Genomic DNA, 26,239 nt, shown 5'->3' with positions numbered 1-26,239 from the left:
GGCTCTGGAGTAGGGAAAAAAAGGAGAGCTACAGTGCGCGAGATAGGGCTGCCAGCAAATAGGATAGGGATGGGGTGTAGAAGCAGGCTGGGAGTAGGGTGTCACGCCAGGTGGAGGAAGCAGGAACAAGGGTGTGTGTAATGTGTGGCCAGGAGAGAGGGTGCATGAACAAGGGAGAGTGTCGGAGCAAGCTGGTGGTGCCGGGTCTTAGGGGGGAGGGAAATGAGGAGATTGCAGTGGGGGGGTTCTGGGCATGAGGGGGAATCTTACCTGGCTTCATGCCCCCTTGCAGCAATGGCTGGAGCCACGCTGTCCCGGACACCTCCAGCCTCCGGGAGGCCGAGGTGCCACTGAGGAGCCTCAGTCCCAGCACTGCCTCCTCCCACCACAGCCTAACCTGCTGCAGGAGGAGGGAGCATTCTCCAGCATGGCTGCCCTGGGAGGAGGGGCAGGGCTGAGCTCCTTACCCGCGGCATGCGTGACACAGGTTGGGCATGCCCATTAGAGGGCGGGGCTTGGAACTGCCTTATGGGATGCATCGAAGCCTTAGGCAGGCCCAATCCAACCCGCTAAGAGGCTTTTGCCCACCCCTGTTGTAGGTCCTTGTGTTACTACTACAATAGAATGAAACAGTGAAAAGTCCATAGAGAGCTTGCAGGCAAAGTTAGGTTTATAGGCTACAATTGTCACTATGGTGGTCACAGATCTTGTCATGGTCTTGGGTTCATTATTTGGTTCCTCATGATACCTTAACAACCAGGTGATATCTCTTTATGATATCCCTTAACATCTCTCACTGAGGAAAAATAATATCTTAAATAGAAACAAAAGCATGCCAATGCTGAGTGGTTTTGAAAATCCCACCCATAGTGCTTCTACCCATAGTATAAATTGTTCATCTCAACAGGACTGCTTAAATTGGTAAGAACTATATTCAGTAGTGTTTGCAAGACTGAGTTCTAAATTCATAACCATAGGGCCACAACCAGTAGAAATTATGTATAAAAGAAAGGGGTTTATGTACTAAGAACCAGATTTACTGATAACATTCAGCTGATCTTATGGGTATTGGAAAAAATCCCTTTCTTAATATAGCCTAAGTTTGAAAAACCCATTTTCAAAATAAGTTTTTTTTTCTTTCTTTGATAAAAGATGAACAATCTTGATAAGACCAATGTCCTCATTTCTCTTTTATTTACGTTACTTATTAAATCTAACTTAAAGACCTGAGTGGGCATCTAAAAGATAAGGATTTAACAGTGTACCAGTCATACTTCTAACAGGCCTCAATATTCATAAGTGAAAAGTTTGTGGAGCTCTCCCTATAAATAAACCGCTTTTATTTTGGCATTCCTAAGATATGCTACTTGAATACTGACTTATTTGCATATTTTAAAACTGCACCTACACATAAGATTACACTTCATTTTAGGCAGACAAGTCATTAGAATCATATTTCACAGGAAGTATGCCAACAACTTAATTCTGTTCAGATATTTTATCACTGACTGACTAGAAGCCATTCAGTTTCGATAATGTACATTTTTTCAAAATTAAATATTGAATTTGTTTTTTCTACAGGCTTGCAGCTGCATTTTATTATACACTTCAGAAAGGAACTGTAATTACTCAACTGATAGTGTATCTATCATAGATCTTATTAAAGAAAAAGCATGAAAAACCATCGAAGGAGGGAATTGCGCTTTCTATTCTGTCATTTCATGTAATCAGTTATGAGTATACTACCAAAGCAGAGAAAACAACATTTGTGTGATAGAGTAATCTTTTTATTTCTTATTGTTGTAAATAGCATTGCTAAACAACAAAAAAGGAAAATATATCAGAAGTTTTCCATGCATAATTTTTCTAAGTTTTGAGGAAATTCTAATTTATTTTTCTTTTTATTCCCTTCAGAAAGGATAATCTTCTGCAAAATAGGTTTTATAAATATAAATCATGCCTTTCAAGAGCTCTAAATCTGTTCTGAGCATCCTGATATTAGATTTAAAAATGTTTTGTAGAAAAAGAAATAAATGAGGATTACAAAGTTACAGCAATATGTAATGAATGTTTCCCTGAAAAAAAATTACAACAAATCTCTTTCTATTGAAATAAAAAATATTAATGTGTAACAACATTTTGCTAGATGTTCAAATAGATGAATCATCAGAGCACACACATACACATTTTCTAGAGTGATATGGAATTAAGAAAATAAATAAACATTGGGCCATAGGAAAGTCACCTCATGGATTCAAAAATGGGGTCTGTGATAAGAACCAAAGAGTAAGAGTGAACGTCTGATCTTCGTAACAGAGATTAACAATGGGTGCCCTAGGGCTGGTGCTGGAAACAGCATGAGTAAAAATATTAATGATTTAAAATAAATAGATAATGAGAATATGTAAACAGGATCATTGGACAATATGGATGAAATTAAATGCATTCTATGGCTGGGCATAATGAAAGCTAATGAAATTCATCTTTGGATAAGTAAGATATTACATGGATTAAAAACAGTCAAAACTTCTCATGAACAATGATGAGCTATGAGGAAAATTACTTTGAAATCACCATCGATATCTCACGTGAAGATGCTGTCCAGTTTTTAGCAACAGCTCTATAGAGCAACTAGTATATTCTGATGCATTAAAAACTTGATGCAAAGTAATACAGAGTATGTACTAATAGCATCAATCCAACAACAGCTCATTGAGATGACAAAAGTTAAAAACTCCAAAGAAGTTATGACCAGGATCATTACAGTTATACTTGGATATGGCAGGACACTGCAAAATCTTGATTAGTCTCAGAAGTAGCTTGTTAACAGTAGGCTTCAATGGTAACTGACTTGATTCAGTCTGGAACTCCCTTGTTACTAACCTAGAGCTGAATCAGTCTAGCACTCAACATTTCCCATTTTCTACTAGTGGAGGAAGGGTTACTTTTATAATTGGTTACTACATAAGACATAATGAACCATATTTGTCCAAAGTACACTGTCAACAAGAGTCACTTAAGCTACATCAGAGAGGCATTTGGCTCAACAGGCTGTTATGGCATGTTTACACTAGGAAATTATTTTGAAATAACTAAAATTGACATAACTCCCGATTTCACAAAATCGAAATAGTGTGTCTCGTCTTCAGGGAAGCACTGAAATGAGTTAGAATTATTCTGAAATAGCTTGTGCACACTGATTGGAGCCTGCCTCAGACTTAGAGCTCCCAGAAGCACACGAGGGAGGGCACCAGGAAGGCGGATACTTCCCAGGGCTACTTGGTCAGGCAAGCTGCAAAGCCTACTCAAAGGCCCTCCTCTTTATGGCCATGTCTCACACGCCACTCCTCCACTGCCTCCCTGTTTATGGGATACAGCAAGCACAACATCCCCTTTGTGGTGGTGGCCTACTGTGTGCTCCACAATCTATGCAAGAGCAAAGGGGAGATCATTCTGCCAGGGTGGGGAACTGAAGCTGAACAGCTAGCCAGTGAATTTGAACAGCTGGGCACCAGCACTATCAGTGAGCACATCAAGGAGCTGTGGTTTTCAGGGAGTCCTTGAGGAAGAGTTTCATGCAAGGCCAGTTGTGGGACTCTCCCCCATGCCTCTTCCCAAGGAACCCCTGCATCTCCTCTGTGTGCCTTTCCTCTGACCCCTCCCTTCCTACCTTCCCCCCTCTCCTGCAGAGCAAATAATAAAGCATTCTTTGTTGTAAAACCAGGATCGTTTACTGGGGAGACATAGAACAAGGAAGGGACTAGGGAAAGAACCTGAAATGGGGGAGATGGGAGGAGGTGGGCTCAGGGATGGGGCTGGTAGTGGCACCTGCCTCTGGGTGTTCAGGAGGCTTTGGCTGCCCAAGAGGTCCTCATGTTCTGGGACCCCAGCGGCCACCTGGGGGACTGAGGAGGGGAAGCCATGGGGGAAGTGATTGGTAGGCTATTCCATGCATCAGGTCATGTGCTCCATCTCCGAGGTGAGGGAGGAGCAGCTGGCTCGCCAGCTGGTCCCAGGTGGCCTTTCATTGCTCCTAGTCATTTTGGTGCTCCTCCCGGTCAGTGGCCCACTCTGCTCTCACATCTGGTCCTTGCAGGTTCTTTTCTGCCTGCGGATCCCATGGAGTCAAGTAGATGGCATGGGAGGTGGAGGACGCACTAAGCTCACAGCTGGCCAAGCTGTGAAAAAAAGTGACAAGGGCAGTCATCCCAGGAGATACTGTGTATAAAGCCTAGCCCTAATCTCTAGGTGTCTGTTCAGACTATGGTGATGTGCTTTGAGCAAGGCCATATGCTGCCTAGACAGTGGACACTTTCCTGCAGGGGCACAGATGTCCCAGAGGAGCATCACTAAATCCACATCCTGGGAATAAGCAGGCATGGGAAGGTGCAAGTCAGTCCAGGAGCCTCTGGGCGGAAGGGGTGATGGGGTGACTCAGCTTCCTTCTGTTTCCTACACACACTGGGTTCAGCACTGGTGGCATCCTGCAGAGAGAGAACTTCTACTATCCCTGCCCACTGGAGGATGAGTGGGTGTTGGGGGAGGTGTGAGCGAGCAGCAGACGCTGCTTGCTAGAGAGAGTGCTGCTTGGGTCCCCTTCTCTTCTTCCCCCACGGCAGGTTCCCATGCAGGGGATTGGTGTCCTCCACATGGCCATCCTTGACCAGGAGTGAATCCTGCCTGAGTGCAATCATGACCTGTACGATGTGTGGCTCTTCTGTGTTTCCATGACCCCAGCCTCCTTAAGTGGTGGCTTGTCATGGGAAGGTGTCCCAGCACAGAGGCCAGAGTAAGGAATTTACAGTGCAGACCTCTCCAGGAACCTTGTGAGAAGGACTCCATGTGCAGCCAAGTAAGGAGCCCATAGCCCCTCACAACCCACCGCCTACCCCTGCATGTAGATAGGGAAAGTTATAGAACTCACCTGACGTGCCTTCCCCGGGTTCATCCGAAGCCTGGGAGACAGCCTGTGAGGGGGGACTGGAACCAAGGTGAGGAGCAGAACCTGGCTGGCCTCCTCCTCTTCCTCTTCATCTTCCGCTATCCTGCTCTCCTGGGGGCTGACACTGGTGTGTCCTGGTCGGACTCCACAACAATGGAAGGGAGCAGAGGTGACTGGCCCCCCCTTCCCAGCATGGCATCCAGCTTGTCGAAATATTGGCAGGTGTGTGGAGCCACACTGGAGGATCCGCTCTGCTCTCTGGCCTTGTGGTAGGCATGCTGAAGCTCTTTGATTTTCATGTGGACCTGGTCCAGTAACTGAGTATGTCCTTTGTCGGCCAGGCTGGTAGCAATCTGGCTGTAGACCTCCACATTCCTCTTCTTGGAGCAGAGATCCTGGAGGTTGGTCTCATCCACGCAGATCTCAGTGAGATCCAGGATCCCCGCATCAGTCCAGGCCAGAGCTGCCCCGGATCCCTGGCCAGTGGCAGCTGAAGGAGCAGCAGGAGTGCTGGCAGCTCTGGGAAACTCTGAGGGAGCAGTGGTGTCACTTATGGCTCTTTTGTTGGCTGTGGTCTTGCACAGGCTTGCAAAGCGGGCCACATGTGAGAAGCCCTTCGTCTGCTGCCTGGAGTTTTAAGCACCACAAGAGAAGGGCTGCAGTGGAGATGCCAGGTGTGACCAGTATAGTCAGAGCTGCAGCTGTGAGAGGCCTCCAGAGGCCAATTATTTCTAATTAGCAGCAGCGGAGCATCCACATTAACTCCGAGGAGCACTGCAGGAAGTGGCATGAGCTGGGCTGCTGCTTCCCACAGCTCTCCTTGGCTGCAATCAGTGAACCAAAGCCAATGGGAGCCACAATGCTCCGTGGCTACAGAGTCAGTAAATAAACAAACTGCAGTAGCTAGTTAGCAGATTTCTCAGAGTGGATCCGCAAACCACTCTGAGAAACACTGGTGTAGATACACTTTGTCTGGTACTCTTATCACAGCAATAAGATACTTCAGCATTTGCATTAGTATATTAGTGATGCACTAAAAAAGAACACTGGCCTCTTGAATTTGTTAGAAACTAAACTGTGAGCCTTAAAATAGCTTACCATTATAATCACTGATCTAAAAGTTAAACTAAGTGTCCAAGCTGGTTCTGGAGAGCAGAGGCCACATTAGGATGGGAAACAGAAGTTTGCTATTGAAATCTCTCTGATTGCCCTCCAAATGCATTTACATTGCATTACCTCCCTTACAGCTGATGGTGAGGTAAATGTTTAGCATTTATGGCTACCTTTGTTCAGCTCCAGGACCAGAACAGACATTTTTTCACTTCCCAGCACCCTTTATCTGTTACTATTGTCCTCTGAAGAGTGAGCTATGTGGTCATTTCTGAGGCTGCTACTTAAGAAACATGTGAAGCTCTCATACCAAAGATTTATGGAGATAAACCACTATGCATTCATAGCACTTCAAATGTACCTATTACTCAAACACCAGAAACCTTTTGCCTGATCTCTAAGTAATCATTATGGTACAACATATGCTCCCACTTGCAAAGAGCACAGCATAGTTCCTCTATATGATTTTGTTATTTCCTTTCTGACATAAGTTCACTTCAATTTGTATTCAAGTAAAATTTTGCAGTTGAAGTATGAGAACTGTTATGAAAAGGAGCAATGAGGTAGAAAACTGTCTTTTGAACTTTTTTTTTACACTGAAAAAAGTTGTGGTATATTTCAAACAGATAAGAATTGTTACAATCTGTAATACATGTACCCTGCGATGAATTTAATTTAATCCTCAAAAATAACTTGACTGGAAAATTCAGTTCAAAAGGTTATACTATATACTGAATTTCATCTACAATGAAACAAAATGACTCATAGCACCACTATAATCTCTTATCATACAATCCTATGATGTTACAATTTTGTATAATACTATTTTCTACACTTATAGGCTACGTCTAGACTGGCCACAAATTCCGGAAAAGGGATGCAAATCAGGTAAGTCAGCATAGGGAAATCCGTGGGGGATTTAAATATCCCCCGCGGATTTAAATAAACATGTCCGCCACTTTTTTTCCGGCTTGGGGAAAAGCCGGAAAAAAAGCGTCTAGACTGGCGCGATCCTCCGGAATAAAGCCCTTTTCCGGAGGATCTCTTACTCCTACTTGACAAATATTTTACATTATATTAAAAAGTTACTCCTTGGTAGTTTGGGTTGTTTGCCATAGTGGAGGTTTTTGTCTACTTTTTTACTCATAGGCTGTGTCCAGACTCAGGGTTTTTTTCGAAAAAAGTAGCCTTTTTTTGAAAAAACTTCACCTGCGTCTAGACTGCAACCACGTTCTTTCGAAATTAAATCAAAGAATGCGGCTTTTCTTTCGACGGCGGTAAACCTCATTTCACGAGGAAGAACGCCTTTTTTCAAAAGTGCTCTTTTGAAAAAAGGCATTTTTGAATGTCAACAGGGCTTTTTAGAAAGAGAGCATCCAGACTCACTCGCTGCTTTCTTTCGAAAAAGCGGCTTGCTTTTTTGAAAGTACTGCTTGCAGTCTAGACTCTCTTTTTCAAAAGAGGCTTGCAGTCTAGACATAGCCATAATGAAGTAAGCAAAGATTTCACGTTGTGGACAATAGCCACTATTTCAGAATTTCTATTTTTTGTTTAATTAGGATTTAGAATAACTAGAGTTACCATAAAGTGACTTCATGTTAGACCTGCTTCCCATTAAAGCTAGTCTCTGACTATATTATTATCTTCAAAAATAACCTTAAAAATGAGCTACATTCGGAGCCCCATATCAGCCTTAACATGTTGCTCTAGAAATAAACAGGGGCTATAAAGCAGCCATGATAGACAAGAGCAGCCCTATGAAGCATATGTGGCCTTATGTTGTCCTCTCTTCATAACTTACAGAATATGGAGCATCCTGAACTTGGAAGAGGAGCAGCCGAAAGTGTTTATGGCTTGGAAAAGCTTGTGTGGCAGCTACTGAGGAGGATGCAATAAGGGAATGCAAAGCTACAGTTCCACTTTCTCTTCACATGCACCTTCTGTGCCAACTGGAATCTAACTCTATATATTATGTAGCATTATTTGTGCTGAATAGCATGTTCCTCAACTAACCAGATGAATAGGGTCATTCAAGCAAATTTATATTTCAAAATTGATGTCTGGTTTTTTTCCCCTTGAAGACCAGCTCTCACTTGCTGTTAGGGTTGCCAGATGGTTGAAACAAAAATACCGATCACTCCCCCCCCACACACACACAAAAACACCGGGAAAAAATTCTGTTGAAGAAAAGAAAAAGGAGAGGGAGAGACCAAAGTTGTTGAGCAAAAAAAAAAAAAGCAGCCTTGCGGAATCAGATAAGCCTGGGAGCTGGATATGGAGGGTTGGAAGCCAGGGTGGGAGAGAGGCCGGGCGCTGACTGTTTCTAGGGTTGCCAGGTGCCCAGCATTTTTGCCTCCTGGCTGGGGAAAAAATTAGAAAATACCGTACATTTTAGGTGTCCGGTATTCTCTGAATTTTTTTACCGGACAGGAGGTGAAAATACCGGACTGTTCGGGTGAATACCAGACACCTGGCAAACCTACTTGCTGTAATGCTCAACATGCACGCAGTTGGTGAGCACATACCCACAACAGAAGCATGGAGCCTATTTATAGGGGTACAGCTACCACTGTTTTTCTTTGTTGTACTGCATGGATTTGTCATACATTGTAATTCAATAATTTTTTTAGACTTTAGAAAACCATGCAATATTATAAGAGATAAATGGGATTTCATTTACCCCTGTAAACACGAGCCAAGATCCAAAGTGATTCAGTGAGAGTGATATACTACCCGTAGAAAGCATGGTATGGGAATGTATAAATGGCAATTGATGATTCACAGTAGATCTGGACTTTATAGACCTCCAAATGAATGAAAACGATGTGCTGGATACCTATTTTATCCTGTTGTTTGGGGGCATTCAGAACATAATGTATATCTGTTTGTATATTTTTTTCTTTGTGGATATATTGAAGAAGTCATTAAGAAGTAACATTTGGTGTGGAAAATCCCACTAGCTGAGCTACTGGGGTTCAGAAGTAGCAGGAACAGAAATCTCTGTAATCCACCTAACATGAGAAACAAACCAAAAGGATTATAAAACCCAGAAGATGCAGGAATAGGGGCTTTCTTTCCCTTTCTAATTCTAATCTATTTTCCCCCTCTGTCTCTAGCCAATGGATTTTTAGCTTATTAAATTCCACATAAAGAGAGAGAAATCAATCTTGCAAGATGACTATCTATAAAGAACTTAACTATGGAAGGTGCTAAGCACTCTAATACTTACCCAACTAAGGCATTTATACACGTTTTAAGAGCCTTCAAAGAAACTACTTTCATGCATTTTTGGATCTAGGCAAGAGTGTTCGTGCAAAATCAAGTTCCAATGGAGTTCTACTGCACTATCTTAAAATGACTTAGAAACCAGGAGACTTCGAGAACCCAACTAAAAAATTTCTTGAGATTCCCAAGTCCCAGATGCCTATAAAGAAATGCAATTCTAAAATTAAGAGCCTCTTTACAAGATATTAAAGAGAACCAATGGGCTTCACTGCAGAGCTCCCTAATATACAATGGAGAAAGAATGGAATGTGTCTGCAATAAAAGCATACATTAGAGAATTATTGCCTGAAATAAAAAAATCAGTGACAATTGGAATATAAACCTCCTCCAGGGAGTTAATGAAAGATACAGATGAACATGCTGAGTGACTGAAGTCAAGGAAACCTTAAATGAATATTCAGATATGCTAACTGATGGTCTATTTTAATTAAAAATAGATGGAATCAAAAATAGATGAGTAAGGCCAGAATCTGCTACCCTAACACTGGGCAATACATTTTTCCATGAATAGATCCACTGAAGTCAATGAAGGTAGGTAGAAATGGGCCATAGAAGAACGGGGCAGAAGAAACAACATAAGAATGAAAAGACCCTTATAGGTGACAGAAAGGGGGAACCTCCAAAAATATATGAAAATCCCACTAAGATAATTATTTCAGGAAAGAGGCTGAAGTTTCAGTGCAGATACACTGAGTATACTGCAAAGTCTCCAGCAAGTACTTTATTCCGTTTAAGAAGAGCCAGGCAACTAAGTAGAATTACTGGACTGTTACATCTAGCTACACTTTAATTCCATTCAAGAGCTGAAGACAGGGCAAAATATGGATGCCTCTTAAGCGTAAATCTTCCAAGAAGTTCATTAAAACAGTGGTTCAGGATTTATACCGGCAGTCTAAGATCTTCAGAGTTGAATTTAAGGTTTTAATTTTCACCTATAGACAGGGGCGGACTAGCCCAGCAGGACATCCGGTGAGCCATCATGTCCGCACATTGTTGCCCCTCACTCCGAGCAACTCCGTGTCTGCACTGTATGTGGCACGCAGAGCCCGACCCACTGCCTGCACCAAGTGCCGGACATGATGCAGAGGGCGTGGCTTGAGGGGCACGCAGGGGTGACATGATGGGGAAGGCCATTCTTAACCCATTTCCCAGGCCTATTTTGATTGCCAGTATGCTCCCGCCTATAGAGCCCTAATTGGCCTAGATCCTGCCAACTTGGGCAGGCTGCTTCTCCCACTTTGCCATACCATTACAGCTGATATCAGCTCAATCTTCTCAGTATAAAATCGCTGGTGCTGCTAGTGGGACATTTTCCTTGAAGGTTCCCTGTCTCTGGAACTTGTTCATCATCTTACCCTAAAAAAGCTTAACTCTACCAAATGTAATGCATGCTCTAATGAGCAACTTTCTGTCATTTAGGAAAGTACTAAATAGTTTCCTGATAGAAAAGTGATTGACCCATCCACTGGAGAAAATTAGCTATTTTAGTTTACTATAAAATATTTAAAGTCATAAGCCTCTGTTCTTGTAATAGACAAAATAAATGGAATTTTGCTCTTGCATCAGCCCTCATTCCTAAAATTTTAATTGAGTATTACTTTAATTTGAGATATAGAAAAACAGATTTTTCCCTGTATCAACTTAAGGCTTGCAAAATAAAGCAAGGACAGAGTATACAGTAAACAAAATGTCAAATAATGAGAAAATAAATAAGAATTTACCAATGTATAGTAAAAGTCACCTTTTATTCTATGCACAGATATCTGTAAAAACTGCATGACTACTCTAAGACGCAATAATCAAAACATGATCTATATCCTATTTTCAATAAAGATGACAACTGTCAACATTTAGTCAAAACAATCATTTTAAATAAAAATTAAATATTGAACAAATTAACAATAAAATAATAAATTAACATAGTACCTTTAATATCTCATTCTCTGAGGAGTCTGAGAACTATATAGAAAGGAAACAAGTGTAGCAAACCACATGTTGCCCAAAGGGACTTTAGCAGCTTAGACACAATCTTCATAATAAGATGCCACAAAAGATTAGACTGGAGACAGGTGACCAATTGGCTTGATCTTCAATGTCAAAAAATGGTTTCCTGAGCAGAAATTAAACATAAGCATCACTCTGCTGGGATGGCACTCATTCTCGCACCTGCCCTAGAAGGCATTAATAAATGACCACTTTGTCATTGACTTTAATAAACCTAGGGAGGCAATCAACTTTGTCCACCTGTCAGGGATCTGCCCTCCTGTGGGGGCCTCCATACATCATGAGCATACATTGTCAAAATTAACTGGATAGCAGACATTTTTATTGCTTTCTTGCATTGCTTTACAGAAGATTGCTTTAATAACTGGTTAGGAGGCAGGAGTGTTTTTACAAAGGTGTTCTTCCAAGTGGCTTACAGCAATCAACTGATCAGCCTCCTTTAGTTGGCAACTGATTTGAATGAACAGTTTCGCTAAGCAAAACATAATTTCTCATCTGCTCTCTACAGTGCTAAAGTATGCCCATATGCAAGACTGATGGAGTTTCCTGTCCTCTTTAAACTAGTCCTTCAAGAAAGCTCTAGCCTTCTTCACTGACTCTTCAAATTTCTGTTTTCAGTGAAAATCACAAATGTCAGAAACAAAAACATGAGTCTCTTGAGTAAGAGAACGTTAATAACTAAAGCAAATCAGTAATCATAATGCCTCAGCCTTTTTGCTTCATATACTGTAGTAGGTTTACTTGTTCACAGACTCTTCCAGAAGAACTTGATCCTACAACCTTCAAAGATGAGCCCAAACATCCAGAATTATTTTGGTAACTCGTAACCAAGCTGAGAAAACTTGGATTGTACTAGATGACTACCTAACCATTGCAATAGGATGACTCTAAATTCCTCTATATTCAGAGCTATGTCAACTCTATATCCAACATATTTGTATTTGCCAAAAATTGAAAGTGTAATGAAGAAATCAGCTTGTCATATCTCAGAAATAAATTTCAGGTTTAGATAGGCTGCTTGTATATCATATTTCTCAGACACAGCACTTTCTTACCATAGCAGATTGGGGAAAGATGTTCAAAGGATACACAGTTGTCAGCTAGCTATTTGGCACTACAAACTGATGTAACACAAATTTTAAAAAATCACACTGTTCTCCCTAACACTCCCATAATTTAAGAATGCAATTATGTGCCTCCATGCACTCTCCCTATGTGATCTCTTAAAAATTAAAAATATAAATAAAAACTAAAAACTGAAATGACTGATAAAATGTTTAATAATAATCTAGTAATACTTAGCTGTTATATAGCACAATTCATGCATAGATCTAAAAGTGCTTTACAAAGGAGGTACCAGTATCACCATTGTAGAGGTGGGGAAACCAAGGCATGGATGTATAAAGTGACATGCTCAAGGTTACCCACCACACTTGATATAGAGCTGGAAATAGGATCCAGATCTCCTCAGTTCCAATCCAGTCCTCTAGCAAATAAACCACACTGTCCCACAGGACAACAGTAGAATAAAGAGCTGGGACAAAGATATTTTTATAGTGGTTTTGTTACTACTCAAGCCATATGTGCCAAATGTAATCGAATATGAAATTCTAACCAGTTTTCATTGGAAATTAGATGCAGGGCAATGAGTGTCCAACATTTTACTAGGTGCTTTAATTGCACAGATTCATTTTTCATAGGGAACTGATATCAAGTTTAGATATTTGAATAATACTCTCTTTATTTACTTCCCTACTTTTCCTCACTATGCAAGGGAACAAGTTTAATATCTCATTACCTTCTGATGAAGGAAGGATAAGAAAGAAAATGATAAGTTATGCATTTGATAGGTTAACTTATTCAGGGTCTTACCAGCATGACATCCGCATAGCAGACCCAATAGTAAAACTGCTTGGCTAGTTCAGGACAGCTGCCACGATCGGGCAAACAAGAGGGAAAGGGTACCACAATCTCAACTTAAAGCTCTCAATCCCAGACACTTTGTTGGAGAAAAAGTGATCCTTATGTATTTCTCAGGTACAGAGGCTTATTTATCTATTCTACTATCCTAGAACAAAACTCAAAATGTCACTCTGAGGCCTTGTGCACATAAATAAGCATGTAAAAATCTGCAAGCACTTCCTACAATCTGTTTAAGTTACTAGGTTCGAATACAGGAAACTGACAAAATTCCAAGCACGCCTTGAAAATCAAAATGAAATACTAGACAATGACAAATCAAACTGATATCTAAAAAAAAAATGAAACATATTAAATACTTACATTCACAACATTTATGTTCAGGTCTAATTGCTTCCCTAGTATGTTGTTATTCTATTTATTTCAAAACAAATTAAATAAAACACCCAGACATAGAGATATAAAACATATCCCTTACCTCTCTATGTTAGGCTTTTTAATTAATTTTTGTTGTAATAAATAGAACATAATGCCAGCACAGAGAAACACAGAGGCCTAATAATAAGCATTGTGTATGTAGATAAGTAATTTATGGTTTTGGCTTGGATGTACTGCTCCATTAATTTTCTAGATCTCTGTTGTCTGCAGGAGCAGCAGCCGATCTGTGACACACACTGTGCTCTCTCTCTCATTTTCGAATTTTGTTAGTTTAAGATAAACGTAATTACACAGAAATTGTGGGTTTATATTTTGTGCATAAGAAACTTCGCTATTACTATTTATATTATGAAAGCAACCCAAATGTTCCAAGAAATTTCCAAACATACAGGAAGACACAGTCTCCACATGAGAGAACATGTCATCTATAAAGACAGATTAAGGATGAGAAAAAGGAATGCTCCATACAAGAAAAAAGGTTGGGATAGCAATAGGCAGCTGTAAAACAGGCTTCTCTTCATTTTCTGTTATAAAATCAGAGGACCACCCTTCTCTTCCTAGAGGGCTAGCTCTGCATGTAAAAGGGCTTCACTGACCACTTTTCTTTTTTTCCCCATTTAACACAATTATTATATAATAAAATTCCTATAGCATAGCAATCATGTTTTTGGAAAATGACATGCATAACAGTTTAATTTTTCATATCTATGTGTCTACAGCTCCCCCTACCTGAGGCCAGACACCTACCCCTCATCCCCTGCTCCTGCACACTCCCTTGTTCCTGTACCTGCCCCTAGCCACTCCCAACCTGATCCTGCATCTCCCTCCTGGCCACACATCCTACCCCCAGCCTGCTCTTGCACCTTTACTTCTGAAAGAGGCTTTTCCAAAATTTAGCCCATCTACATGGGGCCAAATTTTGGAAAAAAAAAACACTTTCGGAACATCCCTTCTTCCTTGTAAAACGAGGTTTTACAGGGATGCCGAAAAATGCATCCACTTTTCCAACTTTTTTTTTGGAAAAGTGTTCCTTGGATCCATTCCTTGGATGCAGCAGAGCTTTTCCTTGGATGCGGCAGATACCTCCAGAATCCCAGAAAAGTTCTGCCAAAGACATAGCCAAAGACTGTAGATGGGGCTCAAACCCCAACCACTCACTGAGGTCATCCAGGCTCAGCCCCAGTCACCCCCAGATCCAAGGAAACTCAGCCTCATAGTCACGCCCAAAGCTAGGATGAACCCATCCCAAGGGACTCAGTTGCTCTGGACCCCACCAGTCCTGTGCGGGCAGCAGCCTTAGCTGTGGCTGGGCTCCCCTCTGCAGCAGAAGGCCTAGGGCTATCCAGGCCACTCCTTTGGACCACCACTGCCACCCCTTGCTGGCCTCCCTGCTTCCCACAGCTCAAGCACAGAACCAGGCACTGGTGGTGGCCATGATCTCTGCCCCCTTCCTGTGCCACTATGCTGGAGCCTCCTGGAACTGCAGGTACTGGACAGAGCCCAAGGACAGCCCACACAGAGCTGTCTCAGGGATACGGTCAGCAGCTGGGGAGGGGAGAAGAGAAGCAGCAGTGCCAGCTTTCTCTCCCCCGCACCCTCAGAAGCCCACACTGGCACTTCAACCTCCTCGGGGGGAGTGAGGCTGGAGCTCCAGCTCAGGCTCCCTGCTGTGTGGGATCAGAGGAGGGGACTGATCTGGAGTTGGTGAATGAGGGGCTGAGAGTGCGGTGTCTTGGGAGGGTGGTGAGTGAGGGGTGGGAGTGCACGGTTTCTGCGTGGGGGGTGAGGCTGGAGCACCAGCACGGGCTCTCAGCATGGCCCCAACCCACTCACTCACTACCCTGCCAAGACCCCACACCTCCACCCCCTCATTCAGACCTCCCCAAGCTGAGACCCCCGCACCTCCAGCCCACTAACTCATACTCCCCAGGTCAAGACTCTATACTCTCAAGGCCCCTCACTCACTACCCTGCACACATCTTGTACCCCCAACTCCCTCACACACACCCTCTACCGAGACCCTGCACTCCCAGCCTCCTCACTCACCCCTTCCACTGAGACCCCGGCACCCCCATCCCACTCCTGCTCCCTCCCCCCTGGCCAGACATCTACCCCTAGAGGGGGGTTGGTGAGCGTAGATCTCATGCTCTCTGGCCATGAAAGCTGCCAGAGACAGAGGTGTTGGCAAGTGTAGCAAGCAGGGGGCACGACACCCTAGTTTATTATAATATATAAATAATTTGAAATAAGGGCAACAAATATTTCTATGGCCTGGAATAAAGCTTTTCACTCAATTTAAAACTAATATTTTATAACTTGCATAATCAGAAACAATACATGGTACAATATGTCACTAACAGATGGTAATTTTCAGGGAAAAAAAGATCTCTAAGTACAGAGAACCTGTGAAATATGATATTTCTGTTTAATTTGACAGTATAATTTAGAATCTAAAAGCTTTTTCTTTAAAAAAAAGTGTAGCCCTTTTAGTAGCAAAGACATCCTTTCTTCAGTAAATCAAAGCTCTACTGTCATTTTTGTTCTGCAAACAACACTGAAACATTGGAGGGGCATTCATTTTAATGGGGTTTAAATTCAAAGTGTCAGATTCTCAGTAGTGCCTAATAAGCACTGAATTCAGCTGTGATCACAGGGAGGCATAAAAGGAACCATCTATGGGTTACTAATCCTACTACTGCCGGCCACAAACTGGAATAGGCTTATGGCTGCCTAAAGCCCCCCATACCAGCTTGTCTGACATATGAGGATTTTCTAGTAGGATTCTGGACACACCATCTGTTTCAGGAACCAGAAGAACAATGCTGCTTCTGCCCCACTGGGGATCCACATGCCCAGTGGATCCTCAGATGTGCAGCTCATTAAGTTGCACAGCATGTAACTGCCTTACGTCTGGATAAGATTGTTAGTGACTCACTTTCATAAACACTAAATTCACTCATCTTCAAGGGCGCCATTTCAGGAGGATAGGGGGGCAGCAGCCATGCACTCGAGGACATGGCTAGCTCTTCATCCCATTCCCTGGACGCTAAAGGAGTGAGGGGAAGTACTTGCATTCTGCACATGTCTCTCACACCTGGCTGGTGAGCTTATCACATTGCCAGATATGTTGATCCAAGGAAGACTGGGGTATATCTAGTAAGTGTGTGTCTGGAGGATGTCTGGTCCTGACCATTAGTGGTCAGCACTTAACAGGAAAGTCTTCTTAATGATTTGCTTCTATGAGGAGCCAGAGATGTTGATCTCTATGCAAGAGACAATCCCAGAGGTATTCAGTATAGACTGATACTATAGTAGAGGGAGAACAGTTGTACATAGACCAGGCTTTCCAATCACTGGCTGTATTTTGACAGAAAATCTTCTGTGAGAGCAATAACAGGAGACTCATGAAACAATCCAGACAGACAAGGAGTATAAAAATACAACAAATGCCAATTTGGTGCAATACGAGAAGGTGTCCTCAGAGCTCAGTGCTGGAATCCATGTCAAGACTGCAGTACTAGAAACAGCATCAAAGCCTTCCTGGCAACTGGTAACATTCGATGACGTGAAGCCAGTACACAGGGCCTAGAGATCATCAAGGAGGCTGACAAATGCAGTGCTGACTGTGAGATCTTGAGAGTCATAACAGACCCTTATATCAGGTACTGATGTGCATGGTAAGTGAAACAACACCACTAAAGAATCTTTGCTTTGAATCAGTGTTAATGGCATTAGTGTACAATAAAAGAATTTCAGCACAGCTGTTTAAAATTCTGGTGTTGTAAGCATCAGATGGGTAGTTGTCAAGCCATAATAAGTAAATGATGAATCTATTCCCATCACCAGCAAGGTAGTCAGTCTCAACATCCTCAGATGGGTAGCAGGATTAGTGTTTCAGCCCTGTAAAGTCACTGTGATCTGCTACCATGAAATTGCAAGACAAGAGGCATGCTCTAACTGCAGTACCAGATTGGCCTTCTGCTGCAGAGGAGTCCTGTACCAGGGGCTTTGAAGAAGCCAATGGCATAATTTTCCTACACTTCAGATGCTAGGAGTGGTCTGAGTTCGTATGCAAGGGAGGGAGTACTAGGAGCAGCTGATGAGAATTCCCTGTGACCACTGAAGATTTTTGACATGGATGAAGAACAGTATCATGCTCTTTTTTCTGTTTCTTGATTTTGGATTTGAAGCAACATCCATCTGTATGTCTGTCTTTAATGTGAGTCTCACCCAAGTTCTTTAAAGAGCAAAAGGGAATGTCACTAATAGTCATCAGTTTATGACAGCCAAAGCAGGGCTTAAAATCTAGGGACCTTTGCAAAGCTTCACCCAGTACCAGGCAAGGCCTGGAAGCCCACTTGATTCGGAAAAGAAAAGAAAAAGAATGAGGACTGCTAGATAAAATTAGTTAACTATAGGTGATTTTGTTCACAGGAGAAAGAGGCAGTAAACCACAGAAATGCTCACACCACCGATGACAGAGTGGTAGGGTGGCTCTTCTCTTTATACACTCAGTTTGGTACTGAAGGAAGCCAGGGGACATGCAGGGCTGTCCCTACAGCTATTGCTAGGGAAAGCTAGCCAGCACTGGTGCATGCGACACATACATAACTACAATCTAATGAAGATTCTTGGAAAAGAACCTGTCCTACATCTGTAGGTTTCCATGCATTTTTATTTTTACTGAACATTTTAACATATCAATGGTTTTAACAGCAGAATGTATGACACTCAAATTTACATTATGGCAAGGTTGCAGCTTTGAAATATTATGGTTCACATCAATTTTTCAGAGTACTTATTCACTTCCAACATGCTCTTTGTAATTTTGAAAAATGTTAGAACAGTGAATTCCACTGATTTATTACAGAGCTGGATATTATTTGAGCTAGTTAGTTACAAACTCATACTGTGTACAATATATCAAAATACGTTAGTAGCTTTTATTATGTAGCAACATACAATAAATGAAACAGCTACAATAAATAGAGGTGCATATTGCATTTTACTGCTGTACACACTCTCAAAGGCTGTCTAGACTGCATCCCTCTTTCGGAAGAGGGATGTAAATTAGACATATTGAAATTGCAAATGAAGCCAGAATTTGAATTTCCTGTACTTCACTTGCATAATGGTGGCCGCGCGTTCTTTCAAAAATGGGCATTTTGAAAGTGAAACCACCATCTCGACGCGATTCTTTCAGAAAAAATACTTTTTTGAAAGATCTTGTAAACCTCATTTTTGAGGAGTACAGAATCTTTTGAAAAAAGGATTTTTTTTCTAAAGAACTGCATCTAGACAGCGATTTCACTTTCTAAATACCCGTTTTCAAAAGAATGCACGGCCACCATTGTGCAAATGAAGCATGGGAAATTCAAATCCCGGCTTCATTTGCAATTTCGATCTGTCTAATTTATATCCCTCTTTCGAAAGAGGGATGTAGTTTAGATATGCCCTAAATATCACCCCTTTTGGAAGCTGCAAGTCTTTTCCCAAAGACAAGAGGGCAACAATACAAGTTTGACCACTGATATCATATCTGTTAACTCATCAGTTCAGTAATTATTGAATCATGAGGTATATTCAGCATTTAAATAGAGCATTGTAACTTTTACTCGTGGCATTTTCATTGATTTAGTTTTCTATGTAGATTATTTAGCATATACTCTTCTAAAGAATAGGTAACATGTTATGCAAAAGAACCTTAGATATATTTGAAGCTTAGGAAGAGATCAAATAAACATAAAATTTACTTGGACTTACCAGCTTAAAGTACATAATATCCTCTTATGACACAGTACTTCTTAATTTAATTATTATATTAATAAAAGCTTGCATATGCATTTCAATTGTTCAAAATAAATTATTCTCTAAATAACATCTATTCATATATAGCATCTACCTTGACCAAATGCTGAAAGCAAATTAGCCTGACACAGCTTCAAAATTTTCTTAAATTGTTTCTTAATGATGCCTAAAAAGCCTCCAACTGTGGTGATTCTTCCTGAGAAAGCAGTAGAAGAAAATGGGATAAACATGGGCAATTAAACATTTTTAATAAATGAAATAGGCATAATGCTTCCCCCATCTCTACAAACATATACAATAATATATATTTTTTACTAAAATATTTCTACTAAAAATCGGTGTCTGTCATTATCCTCACTACCTGGTCTCCCACTCTTTTTTGTCTTTTTAGACTGCAAGTTCTTTGGGACATGGACTGAATCCTCATATATATCTGAACAAAATTATATCAGAATATAAGTGATAATACAAAGAATACTCAATCCATAGCCAGCTAATTTATTTCTAGAAGGGACAACATACCAGATTTATAAAGGAATGAAGCTGCCTAAAGAACTTAGAACTGCTTAGATGACTCTGTAAATCCCACTAAGTGGCTATCTTCATCTTTAGGCACTGCTATCTTTGCAAATCTGTTCCAACATCTCTAACACTGCGATTCATTGGCTACATATACACTGGCATGATTTTGCACAAGTACTCTTTTGCAGAAGAGTTCTTGTGCAAAAACTCTTCCAGAAGAAAGCGTCTACACTGGCATGTGCCTTTGCGCAAGAGATGTGCTTTTGCGCAAGAGCATCCATGCCAGAGTAGACACTTTCTTGCGCAAGAAAGCTCTGATGGCCATTTTAACAATAGGGCTTTCTTGCGCAAGAAATTCCCGTTGCCTGTCTACACTGGCCTCTTGCGCAAGAACAGTTGTGCAAGAGGCCTTATTCCTGAGAGGGAGCATCATAGTTCTTGCACAAGAAGTACTGATTTCATACATTAGAACGTCAGTGTTCTTGTGCAACAACTCACGGCCAGGGTAGACAGGCAGCAAGTTTTTGCACAAAGCGGCCGCTTTTGTGCAAGATCGTGCCAATGTAGACACAGCCATAGTATATAAGGCTAGAAGGCAACAATGCAATCATCTCGTCTGACCTTCTGTATAACAGGCCATAGAACTTCCCTGAATTAGCTCCTGTTTTAACTAAAGAAAAATGCCCAATCTTGATTTAATAGCTGTCAGTGATAGAGAATTCCTCACAACCTTGGTAAACTATTCCAATATCTAAGGGTATGTCTACACTACAAAGTTAATTCGAACTAACAGGTGTTAGTTCGAATTAACTTTGATAGGCGCTACACTAGTGCTCCGCTAGTTTGAACTTAATTCGAACTAGCGGAGCGCTTAGTTCGAACTAGGTAAACCTCATTCTATGAGGACTAAGCCTAGTTTGAACTTACTAGTTCAAATTAAGGGCTGTGTAGCCCCTTAATTCGAACCAGTGGGAGGCTAACACTCCCCAGCTTTTCCTGGTGGCCACTCTGGCCAACACCAGGGAAACTCTATTGCCCCCCTCCCAGCCCCGGACTCCTTAAAGGGGCACGGGCTGGCTACGATGCCTGTGCCAGGTGCAAGCCTACCAGCACCCAGCTAGCAGACCCTGCACCTGGCACGGCTCGAGCCAGCTACCCGATGCTCCCCAGCCCGCAAGAGGCGGGCACCCACCTGGTCTAGTGCGGACATCGTGGACCTCGTCCACGACCTCCGCACTAGGCACAGGAAAGTGGCCGTCTAGGGCAGGAGAGCTGCCAGCCTGGCCACCCAGGAGCAGGTATGCATGAAAATCCAGGTGATCCACTGAGACCCCCGACCCTGAGCCCTGAGCTTACAATGGCCATACTGGGTCAGACCAAAGGTCCATCTAGCCCAGTAGCCTGTCTGCCGACAGCAGCCAACCCTAGGGACCCTGGAGGGGATGGACCGAAGACAGTGACCAAGCCATTTGTCTCGTGCCATCCCTCTCCAGCCTTCCACAAACCTTGGGCAGGGACACCACACCTACCCCCTGGCTAATACCACTCCATGGACCCAACCTCCATGACTTTATCTCACTTCTCTTTAAACTCTGTTCTAGTTCTAGCCTTCACAGCTTCCTGCAGCAAGGAGTTCCACAGGTTGACTCCTTGCTTTGTGAAGAACAACTTTCTGTTACTAGTTTGAAGCCTGCTATCCATTCCTTTCCTTTGGTGTCCTCTAGTCCTTCTATTATAGGAACTAATGAAGAACTTTTCTTGATGCACCCTCTCCACACCACTCATGTTTTTATAGACCTCTATCCTATCCCCCCTCAGTCTCCTCTTTTCTAAGCTGAAAAGTCCCAGTCTCTTTAGCCTCTCTTCATATGGGACCTGTTCCAAACCTCTGATCATTTTAGTTGCCCTCCCCTCTCTCACCCTCTCTCTTCCCCTCTCCCACCTCCTTTTCCCAGTCTCCCCGAGTTTTGTTCAATAAAGAGAGATTCTATTTTTGACCACACATTTTCTTTATTTTGTATATCAGGAAGGGGGGCTAGGGAAGGGTAAGTGGAAGGAGGTGAGGGAGGAATGGGGTACGAGCCCCCGATGGGGAGGATGGGGAGCTCTGCGGGCTTCTGGGGGTGGAAACTCTCCTGCAGCACCCCAATTGCCTCGTCTCCCCAGATGGCAGCCTGCAGCAAGTGCAGCCGGTCTGATGGCCGAGTGCTGTGATGTGCCCAGTGTGGGCACTCAGGGCACTCCAAGATAGGACTGCTTTGCAAGTGGGGCACCCCTGAGAACTGTCTGTCCGGGATGGGGGTCGGGTCCCTTTAAGCACAACCCTCAGCTAGCCTGAGGCAGCAGCTCCACGCTCTAAGTCCTCATCTGATGCCCTGCCGGCACTGCTTCCGGCCATCCTTAACCTCTGTTCAGGGCCCACTCTGTGTGGACATGCTAGTTCGAATTAGCAAAACACTAATTCGAACTAGTTTTTTAGTCTGGATGCGTTAGTTCGAATTAGCGCTGTATTGTAGACATACCCTAATTATCCTCACTGTTAAATCTGTGTACTTTATTTCCAGGATGAATTTCTTCTCCATTTACTTAACCAGACTTTTCTCTGAATCAGCCAGCAGCACTATACCCTCCTCACAGAAAATGTTATTCACCCATTTTCCATATTTCTTAATACCTTCTTCTGGTTCTTTGATTAATTTAATCAAGCATTCATTTTAAGTGTTGACTGAAGTCCATGACATTATACAACCTTGTCTCACTTTTCTCTTGATCTCTATTAAATGTTCATTTTCATCTCCCACTATAAATACTTTCTGATTCCAATATAACTGTTCTATTACTCAGAGTCTATAATAAATCCTTACAGATATTACTATGTTGAGTAATTGTACAGGGCATCCCCGCTATAAGTCGCCCCAGTATACATCTGTTCCGCACTAAAGCCGTAAGTTCTCCCATTGACTGCTCTTAAGTCGTGCAGAAAAAAAAACCAATTTGTACAAATGAAAGTGAGATGCGGAGAAAAAATTCCCTCCTTTAAACTGTTTCGCTATAAGTTCAAGTTTTTTGGAACATATCTTGGACCTATAGTGAGGCTGGCCTGTACTGATAGATTTTGTCAAATGGTTTTTGGAAGTCAATAAAACACAAGTAAACAAAAACTCTGGTGGCATTTTAAAGATTGACAAATTTATTAGGGTATTAGAGCATAAGCTTTTGTGCCACCGGACACCTTGTTGTTTTTGCTGAAACAGACTAACACGGCTACCTCTCTGAAACCTCTATTTCTTCTGTCATTCCTGTAGCAATTTTAATCTGGTGTGAGCTCTCCAAAGTAGTTTAGATAGTAGCTACACGTGTAAAGATGAAAGAGTTGTTCTCAACATCCTTCCCACCAATAACTGTATATGACAGTCTTCCATACCAGACAATGATGTGTTTCAACTCCAAAAGCACTAAGTTGTGATCCCTATTTGCAGGGCTCGACAAATTATACAATCTACTCGCCCATGGTGAGTAGATTGTAACCCGGAAGAGCTGGGTTCCGGCGATCTGCGCAGCTGGCGAGCAGGGCTCATCACGATTCAGCGAGCCCTGCCTATTTGATAGAACAGTTTTGTCAAACACTGATTTTATTGTCAGAAGGGTTCTCTCAGCATTTGCATTAAACAGTGAATATCCATGACAGGAGTATGTTTCACTCCCCAAGATCTTACAAAGTTACTCATTTCTCTGATTGCAAATGCAGTACAGTCACCCACTAACACTTCAGCAATCCCATGCTTTGCAAATACAGCTGTCAGTTTAGCAATAATATGTGCTGGCTTGTTTGGGAGACTTAATAACTTTCAGAAATTCAGAAAGTTCAACTCTGCTTCCTGCAGTACAGAGGCTGAGGCATGAGGAAAATGTACTACACTACCTGATTATTCTAGTAAGCATGAAATGGTATCAGAAGTGACCACTTTCTTTTTGGAGCAAAAAGTGGCAGTTTTTTTCAGTACAACAGTAAATGGTGCAAGCTACTACACATAGGATTGCCAGGTGTCCGGTTTTGAACCGGACAGTCCAGTATTTGAGCTTTCTGTTCAGGAAACCAATTGAGAAAATATAAATGTCCGGTATTTTCTAAATAAGATATATTGTAGATTGTGATGTAATGTCAAGAGTGCCTGGTATTTTTGTTGAAACCATCTGGCAACCCTAACTACACACAGTCAATAAACTGGTTCTTGTTGCTCTCTGGATTGCAAACAGAAACTACAGAGTATTGAGAGGCAGTGGGAACACAAAAGTGAAACCAAAAGTAAAGCAGTTAAACTAGAAAATTATACTTTAAAAATCAGAACATAGAATGTTTCAAGCCAACCACACCTTTATTTTCCTTTGTATCTCCTGAGAATAGGTAGAGTTAGAAATAACACTTCCCCATCTAGATAAAAGCCTCAGAAGCAGATAAAAATGAAAAGGACATTAAAGTAGTGATTTTATTATACACATTGGGAAAGAAATCTGCCACAGAAAATGCTCCCCCTTAATGCCTGCACAATGTTGAGAAACTGTTGTAACCTTAAGAATATATGGTATGTGAATGCTACCAATTCTGGTCTTAACCACATCTAGGGGAACAGATGGACAACTATGTAACAAACCAAAAGGAAGAAATTGTGAGTTTGGGACTAGTGATGAGGGCATGCTCAGAGACAAAACTTGGTTCATTGATACTGATACAAGACTAAAGGGAGGTTGAAGGCAGTGTTCCCTCTAACATTTTTCATCCATGAGCAGAGTGAGTTTTGTCTTGTGCACCAATAAAATTGAGGTCATGTGCACCTAAGCCCCTTCCTGTCCTCACCTTTCTCATAGTTCTCCCCAAGCGCCACCTTTTGCCTTCCTGACATCTGCATCCCTTGTGCCAGGGCAGGGCAACATGGTAGGTGGAGCTGGCGCCAGCCCAGGAACAGCTGCACAATGGCCAGCCTCCAGTCCCAGCACACGAGGCAGTCGTCCGCCTCAAGCCAGGGCCGTGGTGCTATTTTTAGAACCGTGGTCCCAGCACCAGCAGTCCTGGCTGCTCCTGGATGCAGCTGCCTCGTGTGCCAGGACTGGAGCCGGGGCCATGGTGCTATTTTTAGTACCGCGTCCCAGGCTCCAGCTCTGGCAGGCACCGCATGGGTTGTGTGGTCACTGCCCAGCTGCTCCTAGGGCGAGGCAACTACCTGCCATGGCACCGCCCCCAGGAACAGTTGGGGACTTGGCTGTGCAGCTCCGCTGAGTGGATGGGCAGGACTGAAATTTTTGGTGTATGACCCCACAGGTGCGCACCTTACAGAAATCCCTAGTTGAAGGATCCAGATTTGGGCTTGTAAAAAGAAATTGACATTTGTGTAATCTCACAAGCTACAAAGATAGAAATAGAGATGATGTCTGGGCCACAAATGATATTATAATAGTGGCATCAACTCAGATGACCAGATGATAAAGTGATGGCAAGGGCTGAAACAGAGATATCAAGGTAAACTGAGATAAAAATTGGTTCATGGTAAAAGAAATCAGATACTTGGGACCATTGGTTAATTTGCTCCAGGGCTTGCTAGGACCTAGCAGTTCATAGCCCTGGCACCTCTAGGCATTAGTTATAAATGTAAAAAACTGCTTGAGACCCAACACCTCTTTTATTACAAATTAAGACTATATAATACTCTCATCAAAGGAATCATGTCAAATGACAGTTATGTTGAAGCCATAGCTAACAAAAGGTACACAGGACAGGAAGTCATTACAGAAAATGGCTTAAGGATATAAGGTATAGAAGGGTATAATTTTAGCTTTTTTCCTTTAGTTCCTTGTCTGCATTCAAAAAGGAGAAAATAAAATAAACTAACATTTGTAAAATCTGTAATTATAATACATTTGCCAAAAGGAGGCTTTGATATGACTCAATATAATGCCAAACTTTCATTGACTTCCATGGGATAATTGGCACCCTGGCTCCGTCTAGACAACATTCCTTTTTTGTAAAAGGGATGCAAATTAGACGTATCGCAGTTGCTAATGAAACGGGGATTTAAATCTCCCCTGCTTCGTTAGCATAAAAATGGCTGCCGCTTTTTTATAGCACGGAGCTTTGCCGGAAAAAAGCACCGGTCTAGACATGGATCTTGTGGAAAATAAAGCCTTTTCTGAAAGATCCCTTATCTCTCTTAAAAT

General features: G+C 42.3%; 1 protein-coding gene across 3 annotated transcripts in view; it reads right to left on the bottom strand.

Moving 5' to 3' along the window:
* STPG2 (sperm tail PG-rich repeat containing 2) overlaps positions 1 to 26,239 on the bottom strand; it is a 470,822-nt gene that overhangs the window by 189,949 nt on the left and 254,634 nt on the right. For 2 of the 3 annotated variants that reach the window (XM_089778069.1, XM_089778068.1), the window contains one exon: positions 19,602 to 19,703. The exons of the other annotated variant lie outside the window; for it this stretch is intronic. In XM_089778069.1, the coding sequence (XP_089634195.1) occupies positions 19,602 to 19,703 (102 nt within the window). The remainder of the gene's footprint in view (positions 1 to 19,601; positions 19,704 to 26,239) is intronic. 3 annotated transcript variants of the gene reach the window in all.

The sequence above is a fragment of the Pelodiscus sinensis genome, chromosome 4, assembly GCF_052426305.1.
Source record: "Pelodiscus sinensis isolate ZL-2025 chromosome 4, ASM5242630v1, whole genome shotgun sequence".
NCBI classification, from domain to species: domain Eukaryota; kingdom Metazoa; phylum Chordata; order Testudines; family Trionychidae; genus Pelodiscus; species Pelodiscus sinensis.
Note: the sequence above shows the minus strand (reverse complement) of the source record. Positions and strands in the feature narration are given on the sequence as shown.